At 41.3% G+C, this 26,831-nt stretch overlaps 2 protein-coding genes across 2 annotated transcripts; both read right to left on the reverse strand.

Annotated features, from left to right (window-relative positions):
• Nucleotides 1-1,770: 1,770 nt before the first annotated feature.
• LOC119899064 (D(1) dopamine receptor-like) lies at nucleotides 1,771-6,706 on the reverse strand. Its single transcript, XM_038713467.1, has one exon. It carries the CDS (start codon nucleotides 6,537-6,539, stop codon nucleotides 5,163-5,165), a length of 1,377 nt encoding a protein of 458 aa, XP_038569395.1. The 5' UTR covers nucleotides 6,540-6,706; the 3' UTR covers nucleotides 1,771-5,162.
• A 9,207-nt stretch (nucleotides 6,707-15,913) lies between these two features.
• On the reverse strand, nucleotides 15,914-22,829 carry chrna9a (cholinergic receptor, nicotinic, alpha 9a). Its single transcript, XM_038713468.1, has 7 exons — nucleotides 22,471-22,829; nucleotides 22,148-22,293; nucleotides 20,802-20,956; nucleotides 20,359-20,539; nucleotides 18,569-18,920; nucleotides 17,224-17,828; nucleotides 15,914-17,102 (listed from the first exon to the last, which is right to left on the reverse strand). The coding sequence occupies exons 1-7, from the start codon at nucleotides 22,514-22,516 to the stop codon at nucleotides 16,932-16,934; spliced, it is 1,656 nt and encodes a 551-aa protein (XP_038569396.1). The 5' UTR covers nucleotides 22,517-22,829; the 3' UTR covers nucleotides 15,914-16,931.
• Nucleotides 22,830-26,831: the final 4,002 nt, after the last annotated feature.

The raw sequence follows: 26,831 nt of genomic DNA on the forward strand, positions 1-26,831 counted from the left end.
GTTTTTTTTAAATGTCAGCTGTGGTGGCACCGGGGTAGCAGTGAGTGGTAGCGTTAAAGAAACGGATGTTTCTGGTTATGGAGTCACCAATTATAATTGGAGTCACCAATTATTATGTGTGGTTGGGGAGAAAAGAGGATGACGAGATGCCCGTTGTGGGGTTCCAGAGCAGGACTGAGGAGAATCTGCTTCAACACTGCGTGCGGACTGAGGATGGAGTGTGTGAGCTGCCGAGCGTTGTGTTGGAGTAGCAGTAACAGACCTGAGAGGAGGGCTACCCGACGGTGCAGGGTAGAGACGGCCTCCGGAGCGTCTGAGCACAGCCTCCTTCAGGATTCTACGTCGGGAAGCGGAGGTTTTTGACCGGGATGAATTCTGCCTGCCTGCTGAGAATTGCATGCACCTCGTGGGTGATAACGGTCATGTATGCTTAGAAAAGAGGTGGATGCAAATCTCAGCAAGTAGCCTACAAAATTTGATCTGCCGAATTATGCATCCACCTCTTTAGGTCCTTTTCAGACACTTTGCTGTGCTCATTGATCAAACAGCGTTATCACCACATATATTTAGGCTACTAGGCCTATATTTAATGGTACTTCTACTAAGTGTATTAAAATATTAAAGACTCAACGTTCATAAAATATATACTTCGAATCATTTAACACCATTGATGGAACCCACAAAGAATATTATAGCGTTTAAAAGCAGTATTTGGAGGTGCATGAATTTCTCGGCAGGCAGGCAAAACGGTCACTGTTTGCCGCCAGTGCAGGAGACGTAGCCAGTGGAGGAGATGCAACAGTTTCGGCAGGCACTGTCCGCCAAAAGAGATCCGTATCCGGGAGACTCGAAGCCGCAGGTGCATCCGCTGGATGGACCGGAGTGTCGTTAGACAGTGCTGCATAGCGGTTGGAGAGGCCGATGTGCGGAGGAGAGGCAGCCCCGTCCGAGCCACTCTTGCAGCCACAGACCACCACTTCAGCCCAGGTTGACTGATGTTTCGGAGTCGAGCAGGAGGAAAGCCTTGGAAGGGTAGAGGGGTACCATAGCATGGTGTCCTGGATGTTAGCGGTTGAGCTAAGAGAAACAATCTGTTTGGCTTGTGTGTTGTCCAAACAATAATGCTGCAATGATGTGTTGAGAAGAAATCCGCTTGACACTGTTCTTGATCATAAAAGTTTATTAAATCAAGGAGTTCAGCATCAATTACAAGCTCTGCAGCAGCTTGGAGAGTGACCCAGCCCGATGGCCACTCTGTCTTTCTGTACATCAAACATAGCTTATATAGGATGTGTTTAGGTACCTTTTAGGTACCAGAGAATGGTTTGAGTCTGCAAAATAAAGCTCCAACACATAGAAGGGTACAGTACTATTCTGAGGTAACAAAACAAGGGGTTAGAGGTCAAATTCTATAGAAGGGTTCAGTCCCTACATAACCACCAATCACTGCTCTCCCCTTAGGAGGTCACTGACCCTCTGTCCTGCTGCTTCAGTGCTATTTTAAACTGTTATGAGTCAAATGCACATGTATTGGACACCACACTTGTACTGAAGCCACATCCATAAAGCCAGTCTCCAGGGAATCTTTGTCTTTAAGTTCCTCTGAAAGTCGTCGGATGTCTTCCATAAGGTCAGCAATCTTTTTGTTCCCTTTCTTAAGGAGTATGCAGTCCTCATGGGGCAGAGTTATTTCGGAGCTTTGTTGTGGTCAGTAGCGTTGATAGCGTTTTTACGGTCATCTATCTTAAAATCCATGTCGGATGACTAAAATCCTTAACCCACATAAAAAGTTAAAAACTTAAGTTAAATAAAATGATATAAAAAATGTAACATAAAAGTGTGGATTAAAACTGGATAAGGGTGATGCTCCCTTACTTTAACAAGGGAGGCTGCTGTTCCCTTTTTTAATCATGGTCACAGTTTTTCTCTAACCTTAATATCATAGTTAATTTAACACAAACATGACCTTACTTTAACACTAACACAGCCTAGCCAAGCACTAAATCAAACCAAAGCTCTGGGAATGGCCACAATCATGGATAAAAGAAACCAATGTTCACTGTCCGAAATGAACATCAGTCTCTTGCTGACCCATCCAACCAACACAACCTCCTCCTTCTGGGAACTCTGTGGATCTATAACAACATCGCCCTCCTTCCTTCTATAGTCACAGTGGACCAGATCATTCCTACAGCCACTATAGGGCTTTGTCACTTGAATGTGCCATTTTTTGCTATTTGCTGAAACGACAGATGCTCTTTTTATTCTTGGGTGAAAAGTCTCGAACAGGCTGAAAGTTACACTTTAAACATGGTTAATATGTTCTGGTAATATTGTCTTATTAAAATGTGATATATGGTATGAATAAAGTGTTCAAAAACTCTTCTTAAAAATCTGTGTATGCTAAGGCTTGGCTAGATGAGTTCCTTCACCTAAAGTTCACAAATTAACAGTTCCTTCTGAAACTCTCGATCTCTCTTTCTGTCTTGCCTGCAGCCTTGAGGACTTCTTTAAGGCTCACACCTACAAGGTGGGCAGGTGTGGCCCATTAAAACTTTCCCCAGAGAGACATGTTAATACAGTGAGCTTTTTATGGGTGATATGAGAATGAAATGGAGAAAGAATGAAACAAGGACAGTCAGTCAATATTAATAGATGTAATAACTTTATCAGTCCTCAAAGAAAGGGCCCTACATACGTCTATCTGTGCTGCACTCCAGTCAGGACTGTAATGACTGTTCTCACTTAGTAACCTACATGCAACCACTGTAAATGGGAGACGCATTTTTAAAAATTCATTTGACCTTTGTTTTATTAATCCTGTTTGGTATGGTGACTATTCTTACATACAGTTGGAAACGCCTACAGCTGATGGATGTGCTATGTAGGTTACAAGCCCATTAAACAGCGCATACCATATTGCTGCACACACATCCCCTCTGGAAACAATTATACGGTATACCGTACCATCTCCGTGTTCTCTCATTACTGCATTATCAGAATAAACGCAGACACAAACATTATATCACTGGTGCCTAATACAGATAATACATGTGTCAACTGCATACATTTTCAGGGAAATCGGAAATTAAGACCACAATATGTAATTAATTAATCCATAATATGTAGTGCACTTAAAAGGAATAGTTGGACATTTTTAGGAAATACTATTATTCTCTTTCTTGCAGAGAGTTAGATGAGAGGATCCGTACCAACCGTATGTCTTTACAGTAAAAATGTAGCTGGAGCCGGCAGCCTGTTAGCTTAGCTTAGCATAGAGACTGGAAACAGCCCACCTAACTCTGTCCAGAGGTAACAAAATCCACCTACCTGCACTTCAAAACCTCACAAATCATGACAACTCGCCATCTTAATATTTATCAATTGAGAATAACACACTTGTTAGGCTGTGAGATCTAGTGGCCATTTGATGGTAACAAAGGAAAAACTCAGGTGGCATAGTTTAAAGAGCAACAAAGTCTGCATAAGGAGCTGGTTAAGTGGGATGTTTCAAGAAATCCCAGGACCTCAGAAGACTGAAGTTCAATTCATATGTGAAAGAAAGTCAAAGTTGATTTATTTAGGCTACATCATGTGACTTACATAATGTACTTGTTTTAACACAAACCACAATCTTTTTCCCAAAACCTAACCAAACTACAACGATTTCACAACGCTTACTATGCATTAAACATCATGTGACTTAGGTCACGTGATTTAAGTAACATACTTAAGGTTCTGTACGCCTGACCTGTTGGTTGAGCGGACCTGCGTGTAAGAAACATAAACATACCACATACAATAATAATGTCAAAAAAGTAGCATTGCTTTAAATGTTTTAACAGCTAGCTAGACAAATGCTAGCTGTTTCCAGTTTTGTGCTAAGCTATAAGCTAACCTTATGCTGGCTGTAGCCTAGCTACAAACTTACCAGATATGTGAGTGGTATCAATCTTCTCATCTAATTCACGGCAAGAAAGCTAATTCAATTTCCCCCAAAAAACAATTTCTTTAAATCTTGTAATGTAATCACAACCACCAACAGAATATTTGCAGCTCAGGATGGAGTCATAATTCTTGTCGGCTCCATTAAGGCTTGTGGCTCCTTGAGGTGGTAACACACGCTTTCATATTTAACACCAACAAGGAAGTCTCATTAAACAAAAATGAACAGATGTTAATCTGTAGAAAGTTCAGGAAATGAGACTGCAGATCTCTCTCTAGCTATATATGTTTGCAGTCCCCGTTCCTGCATCAGCCTTGCTGCATAAACAATAATCACATCTTGTGTTTTTGAGGGTTGTCACCATAAAAGCTTCTGTGTTCTCACCGGTCAGGCCATCTTTCACAGGAACAACCTTTACAAATTATTTATGTTTGTTTCTTTCAGGAGAAAGAGGGGGGAAACAGAGTGCACAGTGCACCCATCAAGATGCGCAGCTGAAGGGTGCTAATGTGAGTTAGTTATGTAATCATTTCTAGAGATTTCATAGAAATCCTGACCTCTCTCTCCATGGTGGGGGACCAGCCTCACTAGTAAAAGTCAATGTCAGTGTTTTTCAAGTAAAAGGTTTTTCACTTGTTTAATTAGAGTACTTAAGCAATGTGAATTTCAGCTGTTTTATCATGAATGTAGCCTACAACATATATTCTATACTAACACTGAGACAGAGAAAATTATAGGACATGCGTCCCAGCTTTAATGAAGACTTTGACCATCCTACAGGTATCTTTCACATCATTTTATTTACCCAGATCTGGACATGTCTACATTTGTCTTGATAAGGAAATGGAGAGGTAGTCCTCACACTGAAACGTGCAAACTCCCAAAAAGTCTGATTCATGTGAACAAAAATGAGACAAATAAAAGAATAACAGCTCCATCTACAATTATCCCAGACAAATGTACATGCTCAGGAAAACTAATGTCCTAAAAAAGAAGAAAAGGACATGTATGGTTTTCATGTGCATGGTAAAATATGGATTAAGGGTGTTAATTTGTATCATGTCATTTTTGTCTAGGCTTTGTAGCCTGGTGTTGGTCCAGGTGCATGTTTGGCAGACCCTGGGATTAAATTAATTGTGTTTAATGCTTATTTTTTTCCTGCCTCTGTAACTTCGTAGCCTACTTGTCCTGCATACATGGGATTTCATAAATTGTTTCACTTATGGGCTCTCGGTATCGTTAGTCTGTCTTTGTCGTTACTTTCCTCAGTGTCCGTCACCTGTTCCGAGGTCGTCCCGCTGTGACAAAACATAGTCACCGTTGTGTTCCCGCTGTCCTCGCTTCCCCCGGTTTTCATAACACAGGAGACGCTCAGCTTTACGTTCAGCGGGCTCTCCTGCTTCAGGTGTCCGGCCTCGTTGCTCGCTATCACCGTCTCCACCGCTGCGCTCACCGTGGTCCAGCAGCCTTGTCCGCGGCAGCGCAGCAGGCGCAGGAAGGCGTCTCTGAAGTCCGCGTTGAACGCATAGATGATCGGGTTGAGGGACGAATTACTCCAGCCGATCCACACGAAGACATCGAAGGTTTTTTCACTCACACAATAAGGGCCCCGCTGGGCCCCCGGGGCCCCCGGTCCGGGACAGAAAGGCAGAGCGCAGTTCAAGACAAAGAATGGCAACCAGCAGCAAACAAATACGCCCATGATGATGCTCAGAGTTTTAAGAACTTTTGTCTCCTTTCTGAATGAGACTTTGAGCTCCCGGTGTGACTGACTAGTGCGCTGAGAATCAGAATTAAGACGGATACGAGATTGATATTGGTTGGCACTGATTTCCGTGGACAGGTGAGGTAGTAGTTCAGTTCCGTCCGAGCGGCAACTCTGCGCGTGTTCCGCCGCCCGCTCCAGGGAGGATATCATCCGGATCTGTATCTGGGCTATCTGGTAGATGCGGGTGTATGTGACAATCATGATAGCCACGGGAATGTAGAAGCTGATGAGGGAGGATGAGATGGCGTACGTGCGGCTCAGGCTGGAGTCACAGCTCCCATCAACACTTTCACCGCGAAACGTCAAGTCCTCCCCAGCCGGATCACCGATCTCCGCCCGGTGCCAGTTCAGCTGCACGGGGACGAAGGAGATGACCACGGAGACTGTCCAGGTCACGCCGATCATAACAGAGGCCACCTTCTTGTTCATAGTCCTCTCATAGCGGAAAGGGCTGGAGATGGCCCAGTATCGATCAACACTAATGACACACAGGTTGAGGATGGAGGCCGTCGAGCACATGATGTCGCAGGCCAACCAGGTCTTACAGAAACCTCCAAACGGCCAGAAACCAGCCACTTCAGCCACAGCTTTCCACGGCATAACAAGCACAGCGACCAAGAGATCTGACAGAGCCAGGGACACAATGAAGGTGTTGGTTACTTTTGCGCGCAGGTGCCGGTAGCGATAAACGGCGGCGCACACCGTGAAGTTGCCTAAAAGCGTCCAAATGATCAGCAGCGCCAGGATGCAGCCCGTTAAAACTCGGTGCGCCGGTAACCCCTTTCCGCTGCCTCCTACCAGTGCCAAGCCGGTTGTGTTATTCATTGTCTGGTCCTGCGCTCGGCCATGTCAAACTAAAAAGACACGAACGGCATCCATTCGTACCACTAACAGAAAACAATAAGCGGCAAAATAGTCACTCAGAGTGAAGAGCGTGCGTCCTGCTCCAGTAGGACTGATCTGTGTAGCTGCTCTGAGCGCAGAGCAGCTTTACTGAGGAGCTCATGCACCACCAGCTGGTCCTCACTGCTGACAACAGAGCGCAGAGAAGCGCAGGGCTGAAAAACATGTCAAGCTATTACCTTAACTGTGTTGATTCACTTTCATTCAACTAAAATGAATTAAAATAAAAAATGTGAGTGTGTGTAGTAATTTGGTCACAAATGACAAGGCATCCAAGATGATGTCCTCCATCGCACTTCACATCCCATCCAGCTGCCAACTTGGACTTATTGTGAAGAACAGATATTAGACTTATTCACCTTTTTAAGAAGTTATTTAATTTGACTTATGTCACTGGATCCATTCCATTAACTTGGTTTTGTGGACATGGATAGTCCTGTTTTCGCATTATGAATTGCTTTATTTCTATAAACAATGTTCCATCCAACCATCCAAGGAATAGCAATGATAGTGAATTTCTGAACGCATTTGCTTCTATTTTTTTGTCATTTTATCCAAAAGTTTTACAGGAAATCTTTCTCTTTCTTTATCATTTTAGAGAGCTTTGAGGGAACTTAATGTGGGCCTGTAAGTCTGTTGAAATAGGGTTTCTTTCTGATTTTCAGAGACAATAAGCAACAAAATAGGACATAGCATATAAACATGAAAGTTCAACACACATACTAAACAAAATACATCCAACACACATATTTATATATATCCAATATGTCCATAGCTGCAGCCCCTTCTTGTTATTAGTTATAGTATATGCTTATGTCTTTATGTGTGGTCAGGTGGATAGCACTGTGGAATCACAGCATGAGGCGTTCAAACCCCGGTTGTCCCGGCCTTTCTGCGTGGAGTTTGCATGTTCTCCCCGTGTCTGCGTGGGTTTCCTCCAGGTGATCCAGTTTCCACCACCCTCCAAAAACATGTTAGGTTCTCCAGTCAGTGCCGTTGACCAGTGAAACAGGCACAGATCTGGAGTTAGTCCCCAGGCGCTGCACAGTGGCTGCCCACTGCTCCCTTGAGGGATGGGTTAAATGCAGAGAATGATGTGTATGTGACAATAAAGTGTTTTGCTGGTGAAACATTGTACTAATATACTTGACTACATGTGTTTACAGGGAAAAAACAGGCCAGATGTCAGTTGAATTTATGATTTATTTTATTTTATTGCTTCATTAATGCAACACAAAATTACATTGCATTTAAACTGGCAAACATCTCTTTCACAAATGTACATAACTACAAACAAAGTTTGCAATCCATACCCTCATCATCATCGTCTCCAGTGGTGTCCAGCAGACAGGTTTCAACCAAAGCTCTCGTCACAGTGTAAGGGTCGTATTTGGCAGCAGGACGTCTGTCCTCAAAGTACCCGCAGCCCGTCTGACTGACGTGGTCAGGGATACTAACGAACACTAACATTACGACAGGCTGTGGCTGCAGAGAAGGTGTGGAAATTCGCTGGGAAATTGGAGGTACTGCATTGACTGGTGAGGCAATCCATGTTGTCGGCGCGATCATGTGGATGGTAGACACGGAGGTGCTGAGAGTGGCACTTGCTCAGCTTTCTGATTGCTTCTTCAATGAACCTGTAATTTCACAGATTTTATGCTTCTGTGGTGTCCAAACAATAATGCTGCGATGATGTGTTGAGAAGAAATCCGCTTGACACTGTTCTTGATCATAAAAGTTCAATAAACATCACAGAGTTCAGCATCAATTACAAGCTTGTTTTTAAATGTTGCCAGATAGGTTTATTTTGTAGTGGTGATTCTGCATTGGTACCAAATATCTTTACACCAGCATACAGACAAGCCCTATAGTGACAGATACTGTACAAACGTCTCTTCTGTACACTTTGTTAATGCCCACAGCACGAGGCACTGAAACCAACAACAAACAAGATTTAGTGAGAAAAGTTACAATTAAAAATCAATGTAAAAACTGTTTCTGCATATCACATCATACATTTTAAACAATACAAATAAATTGCACATTTCTTCATATTGCTCTCAATATACAGCATGTTTTTTCTAGTTCAATCCAATTTTCACATATCCATTCTTAATCACACCTGCTGTAAATGGGCATCCCTGAGGAGGCTGTCCATCCAAACCAAAAGAGTGTACTCCTGTTCCATCCTGAAACTTTTTAACTTCTTCCATGACTTTAGTGCACTGTGAACGCTGATTACCTCCTGTGTGGAAAAACTTTTTAAAAAGGTTTAAATCTGTAGGCGCAGCAAACCAAAGTTCAGAGTCTTTATACATGTAGCTGACACTGCTGAGTTACCTATGGCCACATTGTTGCTGTCAAGCACTTCACACAAAACCAGTTTATTTGGGTCAAGAGTGAAAGGACCGGGAATAAAGTGACTTAAACTGACTTCCCATCCATCCAGCTACATGTAGCACTCAATTCTGGGATATCTGTAAGGGATGGCATTTTGTAAGTTACAGGTAGCTTATAGTCATTTCAAACAGAAAAAAATCAAGCGCAATATTTATACATTTTATGACAAAACAACCTAAAGCCTTTTACAAATTACGAAAGGGACTACAAAGTAAAATTGTCATTGTTCAGAGTCCCGGTTTTACATTTTAGATTTTCTCCGGCGTCATCAATCCAAATGTATGTCATCTGACACTCTTCACCTTTGGCAAGAGACAGATAGTGCTTCTTGACTCTCTTGTGAAGACTGAGGCTTTTGATCAGGACAGACATTGATTGTCTCCAGATTCAAAGAAATGCTTCTCTTTGAATGTCACACTCATGCATACTAAAAATATGAGTTCCTTAACCTTTTTCCTCACAAAATATTTGGATATATTCAAAAGAGTTGAATATTGGGTTTTTATACAAATTCTGTATTTTGCATTCATTTTCACCACTTTAAATTGCCATCCCATCTGTTTGACATATGGAGCGGAGCAGAGGCAATAATCCTGTAATCTAAAGTGGCTATAATCATTATTTTAACAAAATTAAAATTGCAATATAAAAACAATGTGACGAGTTGTGAAACTACAGAGAATTACCACCTGAATCTGCAGCTACACTTGGCTTACAGAGCTTTATAGTGAGTTTCAGCTTACTGTTTAGCTGTCCGGTCTGAAATTTTACTGTTTTTGTTCAGCTCTCCTAACTTCAGGCAGTTGTTTTTTGGGAAAAAGCTGAAAAAACTGTTCAGCAAAAACACCCAAAGCAAATTAATGATAATGTCGCTCAGTAACTGCTGGATGTGTAAATAACAAATGTATGCTAACATGTTCGACAACCGTGATATACAGTAGCTGTTTCCTCCTTTTTCAAGTCTTTATGCTAAGCTAAGCTAAGCTAACTGGTTTCTGTTTGTAGCTTCATGCTTAACAAACAAACATGGGAACAGTTTCAATCTTATTCTCTAACTCTGAGCAAGAAAGCAAATAAGTGTGATTCCTGAAAATGTGAAACTGTTCCTTTCATTTTTGTTATACCTGGGACAATGTATTGTAATAGCACTTTTACAGGTGGAGGAGGGGCAATGCCACCTCCTCTACCTGCTACCTTCAGGGAACATACTGCCATGACAGTGCACTCTAAATTTAATACCCGCTCTTCCCACAGCTCTCACACTCACACATTAGCACACACTCAAACACACACAGGACATGCTGTTGTGGATAAAATCAGCCTTTCTGGCTGGGGACAGAACCAGATGGCACAGCTGAAGTTGGAGCATCGGTGAGGAACACAGAAATAGCACTCAAGCAATATTTGATCTTTATTAATGGCAACAGGGGTTTGTTTGACTACAGATTTAGATGATGGAGACAGAGACAGACAGTCTGAAGCAGAGGGTGGGGAGTTGATAATCAGATTATCTCCATCGTTTTTGAGAGTTTGTACTATTTTTGTGCATTTGCTGATTTAGGACACACTGGAATTACATCCATTTGTTGAAATGAAATTGCTTTCACATGGACACGAATGTCCTGTCTTTTCCTAACTGTGAGTTAATGGTTGAATCTAATAATAATTATTAAAATGTCACAGCATATTGTACCTTTACATTGCTGATTGATTACTAGTTAGTTGTGGTAACGGTGTTAAGGCCACTGCGTACGTATGCATGAAAAACATACAGTTAAAATAAGAGTATTTGCCTTGACATGCCGTACATGACAAAATAATGAATCTTCATGCTATTACTGTATACAGCAGGGAGCTCCAGTAGTCTCTAAAGCTGCGTTCAGCCCCACCAGTCCCATTTCCTGCAAATATCCAGTCACAGTAGTCACTACGCCCTGTTTTTCTGCAGCAGGCTTCTTCTTGATTGTCTTGTTGCACAGCTCTGAACCCTTCTTCTCACACATTTCCTTCTCCCTCTGCAGGTTCTCCTCCCTCTCATGTCTGAGCAGGTCCTCCATTTGCTTTTTCCTGGCCGCTTCCTTCCTATGCTGCTTCTCCAAGCTCTGGGTGAGTTTATCCAGCTCTTTCTGCAAGGCCTCTCTCTTCATTTCCTCCCCTTGTCTGATGGCCTTCTCTTTCTGTGTTTGTAGTTCCCTATCTCTTTCTTTCTTTTCAATTTCCAATCTGTACTTTTGGATTTGCTCCTCCATTGCTCTTCTCATGTTCTCCTCCTGCTCAGCTTGCTCCTCCAGCTTTTTAGTAACTCTGTCAAGCTTTTCTTGAAGAGCTGCCCTTATCTCTCCTTCCTCTCTACGTATCTCCATCATCCTCACCATCTCTTGTATCTTTCTCTCCTTCTCCTTCCTGGTAATCTCCTCCATCTCTTGTCTGAAGGCCTCCTCCCTAACTCTTGCCAGTTTCTCCTCCTTCTCCTTCTCCAGTTGTAGGCTTTTCTTCAGCTCCTCCATCTCCATCTTGCATTTTTGCTGAACCATCGCTAGCTCTTTTTCATACAGCTCTACAGTTGCTGCCTCCTGCTTCTTTTTTAACATCGCCTCCTCCTCATACAGCAACCTCCTCTCCTCCTGCAGCTCCTGAGCCTGATCATCCTCTGCTTTCTGGAGCATCTTGCTGCTGTAGCAGATTCCTCCGTTTACTTGCATCATGCCGTCCACTAAGGCGAGCAGGTCGGACACCTGCTCCTTGTTCTTGGAGCTCTGGTTGTTGAAGACACAGTACCTGCCCCCACATCCGGCCACCAGCTCGGCCAGATCTCTGCACTCATCTATCAGACAATCCTTCACAGATGTCCCTTCTTCAAGAAGGTTCCCATGGGTAAAAACCACCACAGAGAAACTCAAAGCATGGGAACCCATTGCATGTTTGATCTGCCGCACCGCCTCCTTTTCCTCCTGAGTGAACCTCCCAATCTGAATAACAAGAAGGAACACATGGGGTCCGGGGTACAGGAGGCTAACACTCCTCCTCAACTCCCTCTGCACCTCCTGTGGAGTCTGATGAGTTTCCAGCAGCCCCGGAGTGTCCAGGAACGTCAGGCGTCGTCCACGGACATCTCCATAGGCCCTGCGACAATGATGGGTGACAGAGGAGCTGCTAACCTTTGACTCAAAGACCTTGCGGCCCAAGATATAGTTGGCGGTAGAGCTTTTTCCGCTGCCAGTCTTTCCCAGCAAAACCAGTCTGATCTCAGTGGAGGAGGAGAACGGCTTCCTGCCTGAAGAGACAAAGAAGAAGAAAGGTTGTGTTCAAAAGAAAGAAAGAAAGAAAGAAAGAAAGAAAGAATGAAAGAAAAATCCCAACTTACCTGCACAATTGATGGAAGCTAGCTGCTTGCTAATGGATGACATGTTGTTTCTGGTAACTTGCGTCCATACGTTGAGAACAAAAGACAAGAGCACATTGCTATATAAACACTGTGGGTGTGTCTGGCCGATGACTTGTTAACCCTCTTTGAACTATAATCATTGCCATCACTGTGTTTCTAATTACAGTCTGGAGAAAGCGTGGCCCAATAGTCTGTCTCTGAAGCAGTCAGCACAGCAGATCTTATCTCTGAGTATAAACAATCCAGCCAGAGTTCATGGTCCAGCTGAGGCAAAGATCTGAGAAGCAGGCTGAGACGCTGTAGATGAGGGGTGCGTGATCAACATCCAACAGACTTGTCATATGATTTAGGGTCTCTTTATCTTAAAAGTTACTTGATTAGTTGGTTAAGGAACCACCAGGGATCAATGAAGTTGTCACTCTCCTGTCAGAGGTCTTCCACATGGACAATTTGTCTGATGATGAAAACAAGACTAAGAGTCTACAGAAATGCTAGTGGCTCTGTGAGGTTGTACCGTAGGCACAGACCTAACTGTGCTTTGAGCTACACCCTAATGTCAACATGCTACTATATTCGCAATGACGATGCTAACAGGTATGAGGTTCACCCTCTTAGTTTTTGAAACTTTAACCTGATGATGTTACTAGATGAGAATTCAGAGGATCGCCAAAGTTATTACAATTATTCTAATTAGAATTAGCTTAAAAATTTTATTAATCACTTTTAAAGCTTCTTTTTCATGGCTTCTCGCCTTGTTATATTTCTGAACTTTTAGTCCCATACACACCAGCACGTACCTTGAGATCCTCGGGCAGAGGTCTGCTGCCTGTTCCAGAGTCTCGACTGAAAACTAAAGGGGACAGAGCGTTTGCAGTCAGGGCCCCGAGGCTCTGGAACAGCCTGCCCAAGTAAATCAGGTCGGCTGAGTCAGTGAACTCTTTTAAGTCCCTTCTTAAAACATACTTTTATAGGAGAGCCTTTCCCAATTTTATTTGACTTTATTTTATCCTATTTTATTTTATATATATTATACCTATTTTAAACGTGTATTTTAGTCTCTTAAGTGTTTTCTTGCTTTTATCATGTAATTGTTTTGTGTTTTATTGTATTTACACTTGTTAAAGCACTTTGTAACTTATTTTTTAAAAGTGCTCTACAAATAAAGATTATTATTATTATTATTATTATTATTATTATTATTATTCCTGAGGGGGAATGGATGTGTGTACAAAAGTGCATCACAATCCATCCAATAGTTGTTGAGATATTTCAGTCAGGACCAAAGTGGTGGACTGACAGATTGACATTGCCATCCCTGGAGCCAACATGGCTAAAAATGTATCCAGTAACACAGGCTACATGATGTCTTACTTATTTATTGTTTTGACTGAAGGATTTCCCCCCAACTAATATGTTAGTGATTCATTGTTTCTACAGTGACTATATGGAAATACAGTACTGTTTTAAAGCAGCGGGCTTTTGGACACTTTGCAGAATGAGATATAGGCCAGAGGTTTTCAAGGTGGGATGCGAGCCTCCCCGTTGGGGCTCCAAACAGTTTCAGGGGAGGCTCAGTGGAAAAAAAATTAGTTATCAAAATGAGATCACACTGAATAGCCTGTGTGTGATCAGGTCGAACAGATAGTTCAGAGATATGTTTTAGGGAAGTTTACTGTCTTTCCTACCTTCCCAGAATCAGAAACTAATAAACTGTGTCTATCATCAAGCTGTCTATTTATGTTATTATGGAGTCAGATCAGTCTCACAATTAATAAATGCACACAGAAGGATTCACAAATGTTGCTTCTCAACAACTGCTTCTCATTTGTGAACTTCACTGCATTTCAAATAGATTTTTTTCAACAGGGGAATTATCAGTCAGATGGGTCTTTCCGTTTCAGCCAATCACATAAGCATGGAGTCGAGGATACTATCCACGGGTCAACCTCAACATGGAGTCTGGTAAGTGATAACTCTTCTGTCGTGCATGATTAAATGTGTTTGCTTTATGATGCTAGTGATGTGGCATTTCACACTACTGTTAGTTAACAAGTGAGCTGTGCTCATAGAAAATCTAAGATCATCCATTAGCTAGCTAATTTAGCAAACATTCATAACTCTTGTGAGATGTGTCTGTGCTACTGCCGGCTTGCAGCAGGTTCTGATTCATTCAAACAGTAGAAAATGTCAAAAACAGGGAATAACATTTCACAGCAGAGATGTTATTTTACAATATACCATAAAACTTCAATTATAAGGAGAGTCCCAATTAGACGCCTCTCCCTTTTATTGGCCTGGTGTGGCTACATGTTTTGACAAATCAACGCAGGTCTCAATTATATGCCTGGTCTGGTTTTTATAGAAGTCCTTTGGATATATAAAACCTCTTAAAGCCTACTGGGTCGGCGGCATGAGCAAGTTTTAAGCTGCTTAGATCACAATATACAAATATAAATGTTTTGAAATAAACTTTTGTCAATATGGCCATGCTACACATGGTAAGATCGGTTAGATTCTCCAAAATTGAACTGTGTTAATTTTACAGAAACAATTCAGATTTACCAGATGGTGAAAAAAAAGAAACAAAAAAAGGACACATTTTTATACAAGTAATATTCATACTGGTTGAAATAAACAATTTGATAGTGGCCTATTTTCCAGTGATCTGAGCAAGAATTTTGCGCGAAAGGGACTAAAGTCCGGTGAATCTCAATATTGAGACTGATTTGACTCAATATACTGTTTATCCCCTTAACACCGTCGCGATTTTGCATCATACTGCTTCCATTCAGACTGCAGCCGAGATAGTGTATGTATTCCCACAATGCCAGTTGTGTATATTCAATACGTACCAAGGAACCTTTTGCAAGCATCCATTTATCCCTGTTGTCACTAATTTGCATCATATCTAAATTTATATCTATTCTATGTGCTCTACACAAATTAATAATCTCCACTTAATTTAGCATCAGCTTGAAAGCAAAAAGTAAAATAATAATTTTTTTATATAATTGTAAACACATTCAGGCGACAAGAGGATATTAGAAATTTAATAAATAAATATACTTACATGTTCACTTTGTTATGAATGGAGTAAATTCATTCATACCCTCAATCAGTAAGTGAATCCTCTATGATTTTAGTTATCTGCCCCCTAGAGGCTCTTGGGGAAATGGAGATGTCTAAAGAAACTAAATCAGGTTCAGTCACTCGCCTGCCTCTGTGTAGAGCTTCATGTCTGTGACGCGATGTGTGTGTGTGTGTGTGTGTGTGTGCCTTTGATCATGGTTTACATGACAGCGCTGATTACATACATTAGCCTTGTGAAGATTTATCTGCCCATTCTCCCCCTCCTGCTACTGAGTGATTTATGTATTCATCTGTATGACTATTGCACTTTATATAAATAAAGTTTATTATTATTAATGCTGGATATTTGTTTATCTTTCTAATGAGATCAAGGGAAATGACCACAGGTGTATGCAAAACCAAAGATTTTACAGAAAAAGTATTAGGCAATGAAGAGACTTTAACAAATCAGAAATGGACAGTTTTGCAAAATGTAAACGTACATCGTGTATAACAGATTAGATTTGTATCATAACACAAACTTCTGGTACAGTGAGTAAAACCATATTTAATAACAAGATATCAAAGGTTTATTTTTTTACTGGTCCAATGAGCGTAAGTTAGTCAAAAGGTACAGTCAATCTACTGTTTATGCTCTGGAGGTAGGCTTTAAGGTTAATGGTTAAAAAGTGAGGGTCTTTGTACAGTAAGAAAGGTAAACATTTGCCGTTTTTCTCTCCCAGTCAGACATTCAAGTATTCACAAGTTATGTAAACCATTTTTTTAACATCTAGACTAGGAAAACACTTCATTTTCACATGACTTTAATGTCTTTATCGTGCACGCTTTTCCATGATGATCAGTATAAGAAAGGACATGAGATAATGCTCTATTTAATTCTTGATTGTTGGTGATGACTCTGCAGTTCAATGTCTTTCTTGTGGTTGTATTTTGTCTGACAGCTGCCACAGAAACAAACAAAGGAAATTTCCGAAAGGATGCTTACTAAGTTTGTCAAGCATCATCTGGTTGCCTAAAACGCAATGTAAGTAATGTAATGCCTATAGCTGGATGTCTGGCTGTTCGCTCATCAATAATGGAGAGCATGTTCAAGTGGAGGCCTAGATTGTCTTACCGCTCCACTGCTCTGTCACACATGTGAGCGCACCTGATGTTAGCTAACTGATAGCCTTTGATGAATTTTGCTGTTTGTGTGCTTGTGTGGTTAAACGGATGTTTTGGGTGCAGTGACCTCTGTCCTCTTTATGTCAAAGCAAAAAAACAACAATGAACCTACACAGCCACACACACAAAACACAATACTGACATATCAAATACTATTTCTTTGTAGACAAAAGAGTTTTGATTTATCTGGTGTTGCATTAAAATAAAAATGAGGCGACTTGAGTAACACTGAGGTCCAGCAAAGACCTCATGGTAAAAAGATGATGGGGAGGATGTCAGGATGCCTTGGCGATGATGAGGATGCTCATGAGGAAGACCATCACAAAGAAGATCCACATGAAAAACCTATCCATCACCTTGGCGACCTTTTTCCACTCTGCTGCCTTGACGCAATTGGCTCTCTGCTCACGGAAGCAGTTGGCGATGAACTGGATGTTCTTCACCACCTGAGGAAGAGATGGATAAATGAGCCAAAGCGAGCACTTGAAGAAACTTTAGAAGAAGAGGAGCAATCAGGTAAGTAGGTAACGTGAGTAAGTGGAGAAACAGCATGCTGTGGAGAAGCACCTGTTTATGTTGGAGGCAGGGGCAGCAGCAGGGGCAGGATGGGACTTGAAGCTTCTCTGTGGAATAGAGGAGCTGCTCTTTCAGCCCTCCATTCAGGTGCTGGAGGTTTGGTGGATGAGGAGGGGCCTGGTAGTTTAGTTCATCCTTCCTGATGTGGTGGTGGCGCTGTGTGGGCTCTTGCTTTCCCTCCCCCCGCTCCAGTCTGGAAGCGTGGTTGGCGTGGTTGTTGTAATGGTGACTGGTGCTGCTGGCGTTGCCGTTTGCCTGGCTTTTGTGATGCTTGTTGTGATGATGCAAGCCGTGGCCATTGCTGTACTTGTACGGGTCACTGTCATGGTGGTAGTCGGGGAAACGGTCATCAAGGTAGCCGCTCTTATCACTTATGGGGTCCTCAGAGTACAGCGGCATCCTCGTACTCTCCGCCGTAGTGCAGTTCTCCCCCACCTCGTAGACGAAGAAAATTTTGGACATGTAGTCTATGATGAGCACCTTAGCCCAGTGAGGGACCGGCTTGGCCTCAGCACCACAGAAATGAATGTTCATGATGAAGATGGTGAGAGAGGTGGAGGCTGTGATCATAGTCATGGTGGCTATGTAGTACTTCCCTAGAGGAGAAGACAAAAAAAAGGACAAGTTTGTAATGGGGAAAGAGTTAACAGGGAACACATACATAGCAGCCCTAGTATGTAGACTAAGAGGTTGAACATTCACATGCAGCTTCCTGACTTCATCCGCAATGATCTGGAAAGACACGCCAGATATATCTTGATACATCTCAACATAATTAATACCCAGTTTGTATCCAAGGTGCATAACTAAGATTTCTTATGGAAAACAAAATGAAATGGTAAAAATTATTTTAAAAAATGTATAGTTATACTATAAAATTATGGTATGGTAAGTCAGAATTTAGACTTGCTAACAGTGGTGGAGGAAGTTTCCAGATCCTTCACATGCGTTACATTACATTACGCAAAGGTAGTACTGATACTACACTGTAAAAATACAAGTAAATACAAGTAAAGTCTTGCATTGAAAATGTTACTAAAGAAAAAATCAAGAAAATGTATGAGAAATGCCGTCACAATAAACCCGGGGCCCAAAGTGACACCTTCACAATGCTTGTTTTGTCCAACCAACAGTCCAAACCTCAAAACTATGAAAAATAAATCGAAATAAGAACAAACAGAAAACCCTCACATTTGTGATTTGTGATCTCTGAAACATAGTGAAGCAGATGCATAACTTGCATAACTTGAGTAAATTTACTTGGTTACATTCCAACTTCTATAGTTTAAATAGATAAAAAAAAAAGGCAAAACTGAAAGCCAAGAATAATTCAAACCTATATAGGGCATGCTCTCTGCAGGTGGCATGCTCTCAGCCACCAACAACTGGAAGACAGTGAGCGCCAGCAGCACCGTGACCCCGAGGGAAACCTTCTCCCCTGAGTCGGCCGGCAGGTAGAAGCCCAGCGGTGCCAAGAACGAGATGAGGAAGCAGGGCAGGAGCAAGTTGAAGATGTAGAAAGAGGAGCGGCGCTTCAGGAGAAGGGTATAAGTGATTTCGGTGTACGGGTCGGAGCAGCAGCCATACATCATGACGTTTCTAACTGCCGGCATGCCATGACACTCCCACTCCACGTTGTCCACAAAGTCAGACAGGTCACCGCTGTCCATGCCCAAACTTATGTCCACCTGTGTAGAGAACACACATGAATACAGAAAGTTGTGGATATCAACACACATGCAAATATACTCATATCATGTGGATGCACAAACTAACAATGGATAGAATGATGGATAAACATTACCTTACATATAGTTTAAAAACAAGTAGGGCTGGGGCGATTCGTCGACGTAGTCGACATAATCGATTCCCTTGGACAAGCTGTAGCTACAAGACCACGCCTTAGACCGTCTAAAGTTTGGGAGTATTTTACATAGACAGTCTACAACATGGTGCTCGTTCCGTAAGCCTCATTGCAGCACAACTGCTGTCCATGAATATGTGAAGCAGCACAAACATGTGAAGCGAAAGTATCCGGGAGCACTGACAGCAGCACCGTAAATCGTGTTTACTTCCTCCACACAAGCACGGCACATGATCAACACGAGGACGAGGACACGAGTATTTCTTCATCGCCTTCATGTTAAAAGTAATTTCTGCCCCGCTGCTGTCATGGTAATGTAAAGGCCCATTTATACTCCTGCGTAGTGTCTACGTGAGAAACGTTACTTCAAAGCACGGGCACTTCCTGTCGGCTCGGAGGCATTGCGAGGCTACCCAGCCGACCAATCACAGTGTTTACGGTCCGCGTCGCCTCAACGTGTAGTTACATTTTTGAGGAGGTGCACGTCAGGCTACAGCGTAGGTGATGGCATAGGGTAGGGGGTTACGCCGTCAATTTGACACAGAAGTATAAATTGCACTTAACGCTACACCGTGTGTCGTCTAACATTTGGCCGTTTCATATTTTCTTATTTTAACTCCTGAGGGAAATATCGGAATCTTTAGATGCTAAATGCTCCACTGTGTTAACCAGCTAGTCGCTAACTGTGTCTGTCTGTTGTTTGGTGCTGAGCGCACAGTGTACAGTGAGGTTTTAGAGCTTTTTCACAGTAAACAACTGCCTGTTGCACTGAAAATGAAGCTATGACAGCGGTGATAGTTAACCAAAACAACAAAGTGGTGGACCAGACAGCTGAACAATCAGCAGAAGTTGACTATAAAGCTCTGTAAAACTGAGAGGAGCTACAGATTCTCTGAAGCTTCATCGCTACAAGCTTCCCCTTACACATTGTCAGATTGTTTTCATGTTGTCTATTAATACACTGTTATTAGAAAAATATAAATTATAGCCACTATGCGTGTTTCATGTATACTATAAAAACAGTTGCATTGTTTATATATATTAGGTATTTTATTGTGAAAACCAGCTGTGGAAACTTTGAAATAAAATGTGTTCTGTTGAAATTAAGCTAATTCCATTAAGGGAAAAATATAAATGTTTTAGAAGCCATGAGTGTGCCATGAGTAAGCCATGATAAAGTTGAGTCATTAGACCAGAACATGAACAGATAAACAAGATAGAAGGTGTGATCCCCTCTCATTTACCCTCTGCATAAAACACACCTGGTTGCCGTTGTAGGTCCAGGAGCCGAAGGTAAGGTTGCACGACTGCCAGTCAAAGGGGAAGTAGGAGACGTCCACCACACATGTGCTCTTTGTGATTGCTGGAGAGTCCCAGACGATCTCTCCATTATAACGCAGCTTCACATTAGTGCTGGATGCACCTGCGGACTCCTCATCTGCTCTACACAGAGCAAAAGGAAACATTTGTAGATGCATGCACTAAATCAGATAGACAGACTGCTGTTTCATAGGAACAAACACCATGAGTGTCAGTTGCGGTTTGACATCATGTGGGCACGCATTACAAAAAGGTGTATGGAAATATGTAGACACATTACCCAAAAGGTGTAGCATTTTTATCACTTTTCATTTTGATTTTGCTTTCTATTTGTTTGTCTCCTCTCTCTTTCTTCCCTGTTTTCTATCTGTTTCTTCTTACTAACTTGTTGTAGAGGACGATGTCCGGCTTCCAAACCCTGTCACTGGGGATGTTGATCATCTCAAGGTTGTCATACTCCTCCTTGTCCCACTTCAAGTAGGCATCATACCAGACCAGTCTAATCCACAGGTACGTGGTTAGCACCTGGTTCCTCTCATCCTACACACACACACATTTAAAAGACAGACAGTGACAAAAGAGGCTCACAGAGGTGTAAATTATAGTGACAGGTTGCTCCTGGATAACTTAATCAAACAGACTGGGTGCAATCCTTAATCCTTCAGTGCAATGCAATTCAGTGCTGCCCCCTGCTGGTCACTATAGGAACAGATGACTGAAGGTACAGTCCGTACAGCATGAGCATGAACACATTGGTTTGGTAGCTCTTAAAGTAGACCATTTACATTTACTCATTTGGCAGACACTGAAGCGGCTTACATTTGAGAAACAACATTTAAGCATCAAGAAAGCAACAAGAGCAAAGCAAATTAAAGGGGCCCTCCACTGATCTTTAGTCAAGGTCCATTCATCATCTTGTGAAAACCGTCATACATTGTTTTCTGTGGCTCCAGAGGAGCTTTGTCAAGTCTGACTCAGGTGACATCACTCGGGTATCTTAGCTTGGGAATAAACATGTAACTGAAAGCTTGAGTTAGAAATTGGGGGTGTGGAGCTTGAAATTAACCGGTCAGGGAAGATCTAACAAAACAGGCTACACAGTTACATAAAGCACTATAATTAAGCAGTAACTATATTTTAATATATTCCTTATTAATGTGGTTCTGTTCATCTTGGCATACCTTTGATGCATGCTATCAGGACATTTGACTGTGCCTCATCTGTAATTCTATAACTCTACTTCTTAGAGCATCTTCACCTTTGATTTAGTACTTTATAGATGTATCCTAATAACTCATTTATCTTAATTCTTATTTTTACTCTTGTTCTAATGATTATTCTTTATTGCACACCAGCCTTTCCAGCACGGCCTGAATTTAACTGCACATCTTGTATGAGCATGTGGCAAATAAAACCTTTGAATTTTGAATCTGCAAGTTTCAAAAGGGACCAAATACATCCTATCCGATTTCTGGAAAAATTCAGTATTTTTTTTCTCGATATCCAGTAAGTGTAGGCGTCCTATAGCCTAGCTTTAATGACATGTTGGAACAAGAAGGTACAGAATATGTGAAGATGTGATATTGACAACCAGGATGGGAACATTTAAAGACCCATCTGAAGAGATTATTTTGTGGTTAATTGGTATTGTATGTGGTCGGGGTGCATAGGTTTTATATCTCTAAATCTATGCTGGGTAATGATATGTATTTGAGTTTCCTCTGTACTCACCATATCTTTGATCTGTGACAATGTGACCTGCAGAGAGACATTAAGGGCTTTGTCTGTGTCCTCTACAGGTCTCAAAGCATCAGAATAGTCCTCCATCAGGTCATTCAGAAGTTTGCGGGCATAATGACCCTGAGCACCATGGGACACTGAGGGGGTGAGAGGAGAGCAGAGGTTGGGTACAACAGCAAAGGTTACAACAGACAAATTTCAGGGAATTGCAGAGACAAGAGCAGTAAACACAGCAGAGTTGGCTTACAAAGACAAAACAAACCTGAGTATCAATCCGATGTAAACATCAAACTGATCCATCATGCAGAACTGACCTTGCACCAAAAGGCTGATCCAAACCATCAGCGCTGCCTTCCTCATTTTCAACCAGTCACAGGCCGAGGGATCAATTATTCAGCAAAGCAGTCGCTAAAAAAAAAACAGGTCCAACTTCAGAGTGTCACTCTATTCTGATCTCCATTCTCACCCGCTGAGGCTGAGCGAGCCGAGACCACAGAAAATTCACAAAATCTTACATCCTGTCAGAAGCTCTGAATGCTTCGCTAGTTGTTAGTCGCTGTCACTGTGCCTCTGTGTGTGATCGCTGCTCTGGAACAGGACCTGGGGCTATCACACACACACTCACACACACACAGGTAGGTACACAGCAGTATCACATAGCACACATGCACTGGGAGAAATGCGATGCCTGCAGCCCTATTCACTTGTGTACATGACTACAACCAGCTGTACGACACACAGCCACACAAATACACATGACGAACCTTATTGCATTACACAGCTAATGACATGTGTCAGTCACACACATACAGTGACACTTTCTTACATATGCTCAGGTCATTCAAGATGAACACACACACAAACAGGTCAATGAGAATGTGACATGTCATACAGGCTACGTGGCAAAGAACTTCACACAGATCCAGGATCAGGTTTCACCCTGTCAATAGGAGTCTTTAACATAAGAACAGTAAAGCTGTGATAAGTGATAAGAATAGATTTCATCCTCTCTTTGTCTATAAATGGTTGAAGAGATCAGAAACCAGAAACAGAGGCCAACTAGTTGACCTGTGTTAAATTGGTCAGCAGTTGTGACAATCTTAAAGGTTTAGAGTATCTTAACATGCTGATTAACAGTTTTTGTTGACAACGTTTTCATCACATAGCATGGACCACTATGGAAGCATTTTATGTTTTTACCCTATGTCATGCTTTAATATTATCCATAAAAAGAATACATGTATATGAGCAAGAGAGCAATACTTCTCAGTCAATTTTACTTGCAAAAGTTAAAAAACAGACTTTTTTTCTGATATATGTTTTCTAACATATCTATCTAGAATGTACCCTGCATATTTATATTTATTGCAATCACTGTATTTCTAATATTTAGAATATATCTTTAATATAAGATGTTACAAATGTTGTATTTTTGCTAAGTTGTGGGGCCATTACACCAAAAACCTCAAAAACAAATCATCATGCTCATCTTTAAAAGTCTTTTAATCTACTCATAATTTAAATTAAATCAGTGCTTGGATTAAACCACTTCAAAAGAAAAGGCCAGTGTCCTCGTAGCATTCAGATAATCAAAACCTTTGTCTCACAAACGTATGCAACAAATGTCAGCAAGAGATGTTAGTGACATTTTTATACTCATTTACTGCAGAGTACTGCTCATTGTGATGCGATGGGTTAATGTGTCACTGAGTTTCTGTGGTACTTAGCTTGCATAGGACAGGTGTTTCCTGTGTGTGCGTGTGTGTGTGTGTGTGTGTGTGTGTGTGTGTGTGTGTGTGTGTTTCTGAAAAGGAAGAAAGTGTGAAATAGTGTCATTGTACCAGAGTAAGAGTCAACAAGGAGCTTTTGTAAACCATTTCTAACCATCCTCTCTGTGCTGGGTAAATGTGTGTGTGTGTGTGTGTGTGTGTGTGTGTGTGTGTGTGTGTGTGTGTGTGTGTGTGTGTGTGTGTGTGTGTGTGTGTGTGTAAAAGAGAGAGAGAATTGGTAACAAGGTAAATGTGTGTTTGCATGCTGAACATCGAAAAGAATAATATAATGTATGGACTTTACAAAAAGAAGAGGCACTATGCTGGCTCACCATCATAGTCATGTCTTACTGGTGTTATTAGTTCCACCTGTGCTGCTTCTACTACGAAAAGTCAAAAATGTCTGCTGTGAAATGAGGGCTGTTAAAATGACAGAACTACAACACTGTAGGCTGATCCACAGAGGTGAAAGTTGACTGAGAAAAATAAAGAATATCCCCAGCATCTTTTAAAGTCAGATAATTATGTATTTTCTGAGTGTAAAGATATAGGCTACTGCACATGCTTTATAATACATAATACAAGGCTATATACAAGCAGTGTGTGAAGAAGCACGTTTACTTATGTAAATGTAGAAATATAACAGTGTAGAAATAACTAGAAACAAGTAAATGCCCTGCATTCAAAATGTTACTTCAGTATTATCAAGGGATAAAAGTGCTTATTATGCAGAATGGCCCAGAATAATGTATATCATTTTACTGGATTATAGTTATTGATGTATTCACTTTAATGTTGCAGCTGGTAAAAGTGGAACTAATTTTAATCCAGTTAAATTTTACCTTATATACTGTTGCAGAACTTGTGAATCCCCCCTCTCCAGGGATCAATAAAGTGTTCTCTTATCCTACAATTATAATACATCATAATGTATTATTTGATTATATTTTGTATTATTAATCTGAATCTGAAAAGGAACAAGTATCTAAAGTTAAGAAATTAGTGTTGAGTCCTGTACAATATTTTCCTCTGAAATGTAGTGGAGTAGATGTATTTAGTATCCTAAAATTGTATTTAGTATAAGTACATTAGGTGAATGGACTTAGTTACCTGCAACTTGTGCAACATTAAGAATGGCTCTGTTGCATTTAGCTGTACCACTAAGCCATGTCAATGAGCCAGTACGTATGACACCACAATGCTGGAACAACACCTAAATGAAATGCAGCCATTAGTTGCACATGTGCTCCCCTGCTATGACATGTCAAAATGTCTGCTCCTTGGATTTCACTTCAGACATCCTTGAGAAGTAAGACAACCGCTACCGCTGACTGTGAAGTGGCTCCACTATGTACACTTCTGTACACCCTGTATACAGTGTGTGTGTGTGTGTGTGTGTGTGTGTGTGTGTGTGCGCGCGTGAGAAAGAGAGAGAGAGGCATATAAGTGATATGGCATTGTGGTAGTTGTGGGAGAGAGAGCACAATGAAAGATGAAAGACCTGGCCACAGCAGACATGTTAAGCATGCAAAACACTCAAAGCGCAGCGTTTCTCTTTGTCACTTGTGATTAAAAAATTACCAACATGCATACGGTATTAAAATGAATACTAAAGTTTGATCATGTGCTTATAAAATTGGATTCTATGTAGTAAACTCAACAAGAGTGTTTTTTTGTGAATAGATTTGTTAATAGCCTGGGTGTCTGATGTCTAGGAACCCTTGTCAGATGAGTCTAAAAGACAGTAATAATGAGTTTTATTGTACTAATAAATACTATTAATAGCTTATTTCATCGGTATGCCCTGAGAACTGCTGCGATTATTGTCAACATACTACGACAAGCAAGAGAGTTGGTGGACATGCACACACACTGTTCAGGTGATCTGAGGGTCCTGTGTGTAGGGTATACTGATACTCAAGTAATGTACATAAGCACAATTTTGAGATACATTTAATACTACAGTATACGTCTTACTCCACTGCATTTATTTGAATCAGTCAACTAATAAATGATTATGTATTATTTTAGGTTAAGCTATCCGGCAGTGATATCCACATGCCTCTGTAATATGAATGTGAATGTGTGGGAAAGGTTGGGTGTGAATCGCTGTTAGCACAAGTTTGACTATATAATGTATGTGCGTGTGTTGGGATGTGGTCAGGATGTGTTTCAGCGTATCCTTGAAAAGCCTGTACTGTGTCTCTCATCCCCGGCAGCTCTGAACACCACATAAGAGAGAAATGTAAAGAAAGAGCGGGAGAACGCACGGGGTTGGGGGAGGAACAGCTTGTCTGAGCTTTTTCCTGGTTGTTTGCTGTTACTGGTCGTCTTTATTTTCACGCTTTCATTATCATTTTGCTACAATAAATCTTTAACAAAGCCTTCATTTCCTCATGTTATCCTTTCACGTGCATCTTCAAACCCTCCCTTACATATACACAGAGACACAAATGTGTCACATTAACAGACACTGTAGATACTTAAGACATAAAGACTGCACTGGTGTGTTTTTTAGGCCCTAAGGACAGGCCACGTCATATGCATACGTCTGAAAGCCCTCTAAGGCACATTTTGTGATTTTGGGTTAAATAAATAAAACTAATTTGATTTGATTAGGTTTGATACAAAGGTTTAAAGTCATATCTGTGATCTAGACTACATTGCCTTACGTCTCTATCTATCTGTGTGTATGTTAGCTATGCATTGCTCTCATTGACTAAGCTGTCTCTCGCAAGCTTTGGTCTTTTACACTCAGATTACTCTATTTATTAATAGGTTATTTTTTTAGGTTTTTGAATACTGTATTAGAGACACAGAGTCCATTTGTCTGGAAGCGCAGTTTAATTTGTAAACAATCTAGTTTGACCTAATCATCACTCAAGAAATAGCATGTGATAATTTAG

This window comes from Micropterus salmoides, unplaced genomic scaffold (assembly GCF_014851395.1).
Source record: "Micropterus salmoides isolate LMB-PRFRI ecotype aquatic unplaced genomic scaffold, ASM1485139v1 Ms_hic_scaffold_12, whole genome shotgun sequence".
In the NCBI taxonomy this organism is placed as follows: Eukaryota; Metazoa; Chordata; class Actinopteri; order Centrarchiformes; family Centrarchidae; genus Micropterus; species Micropterus salmoides.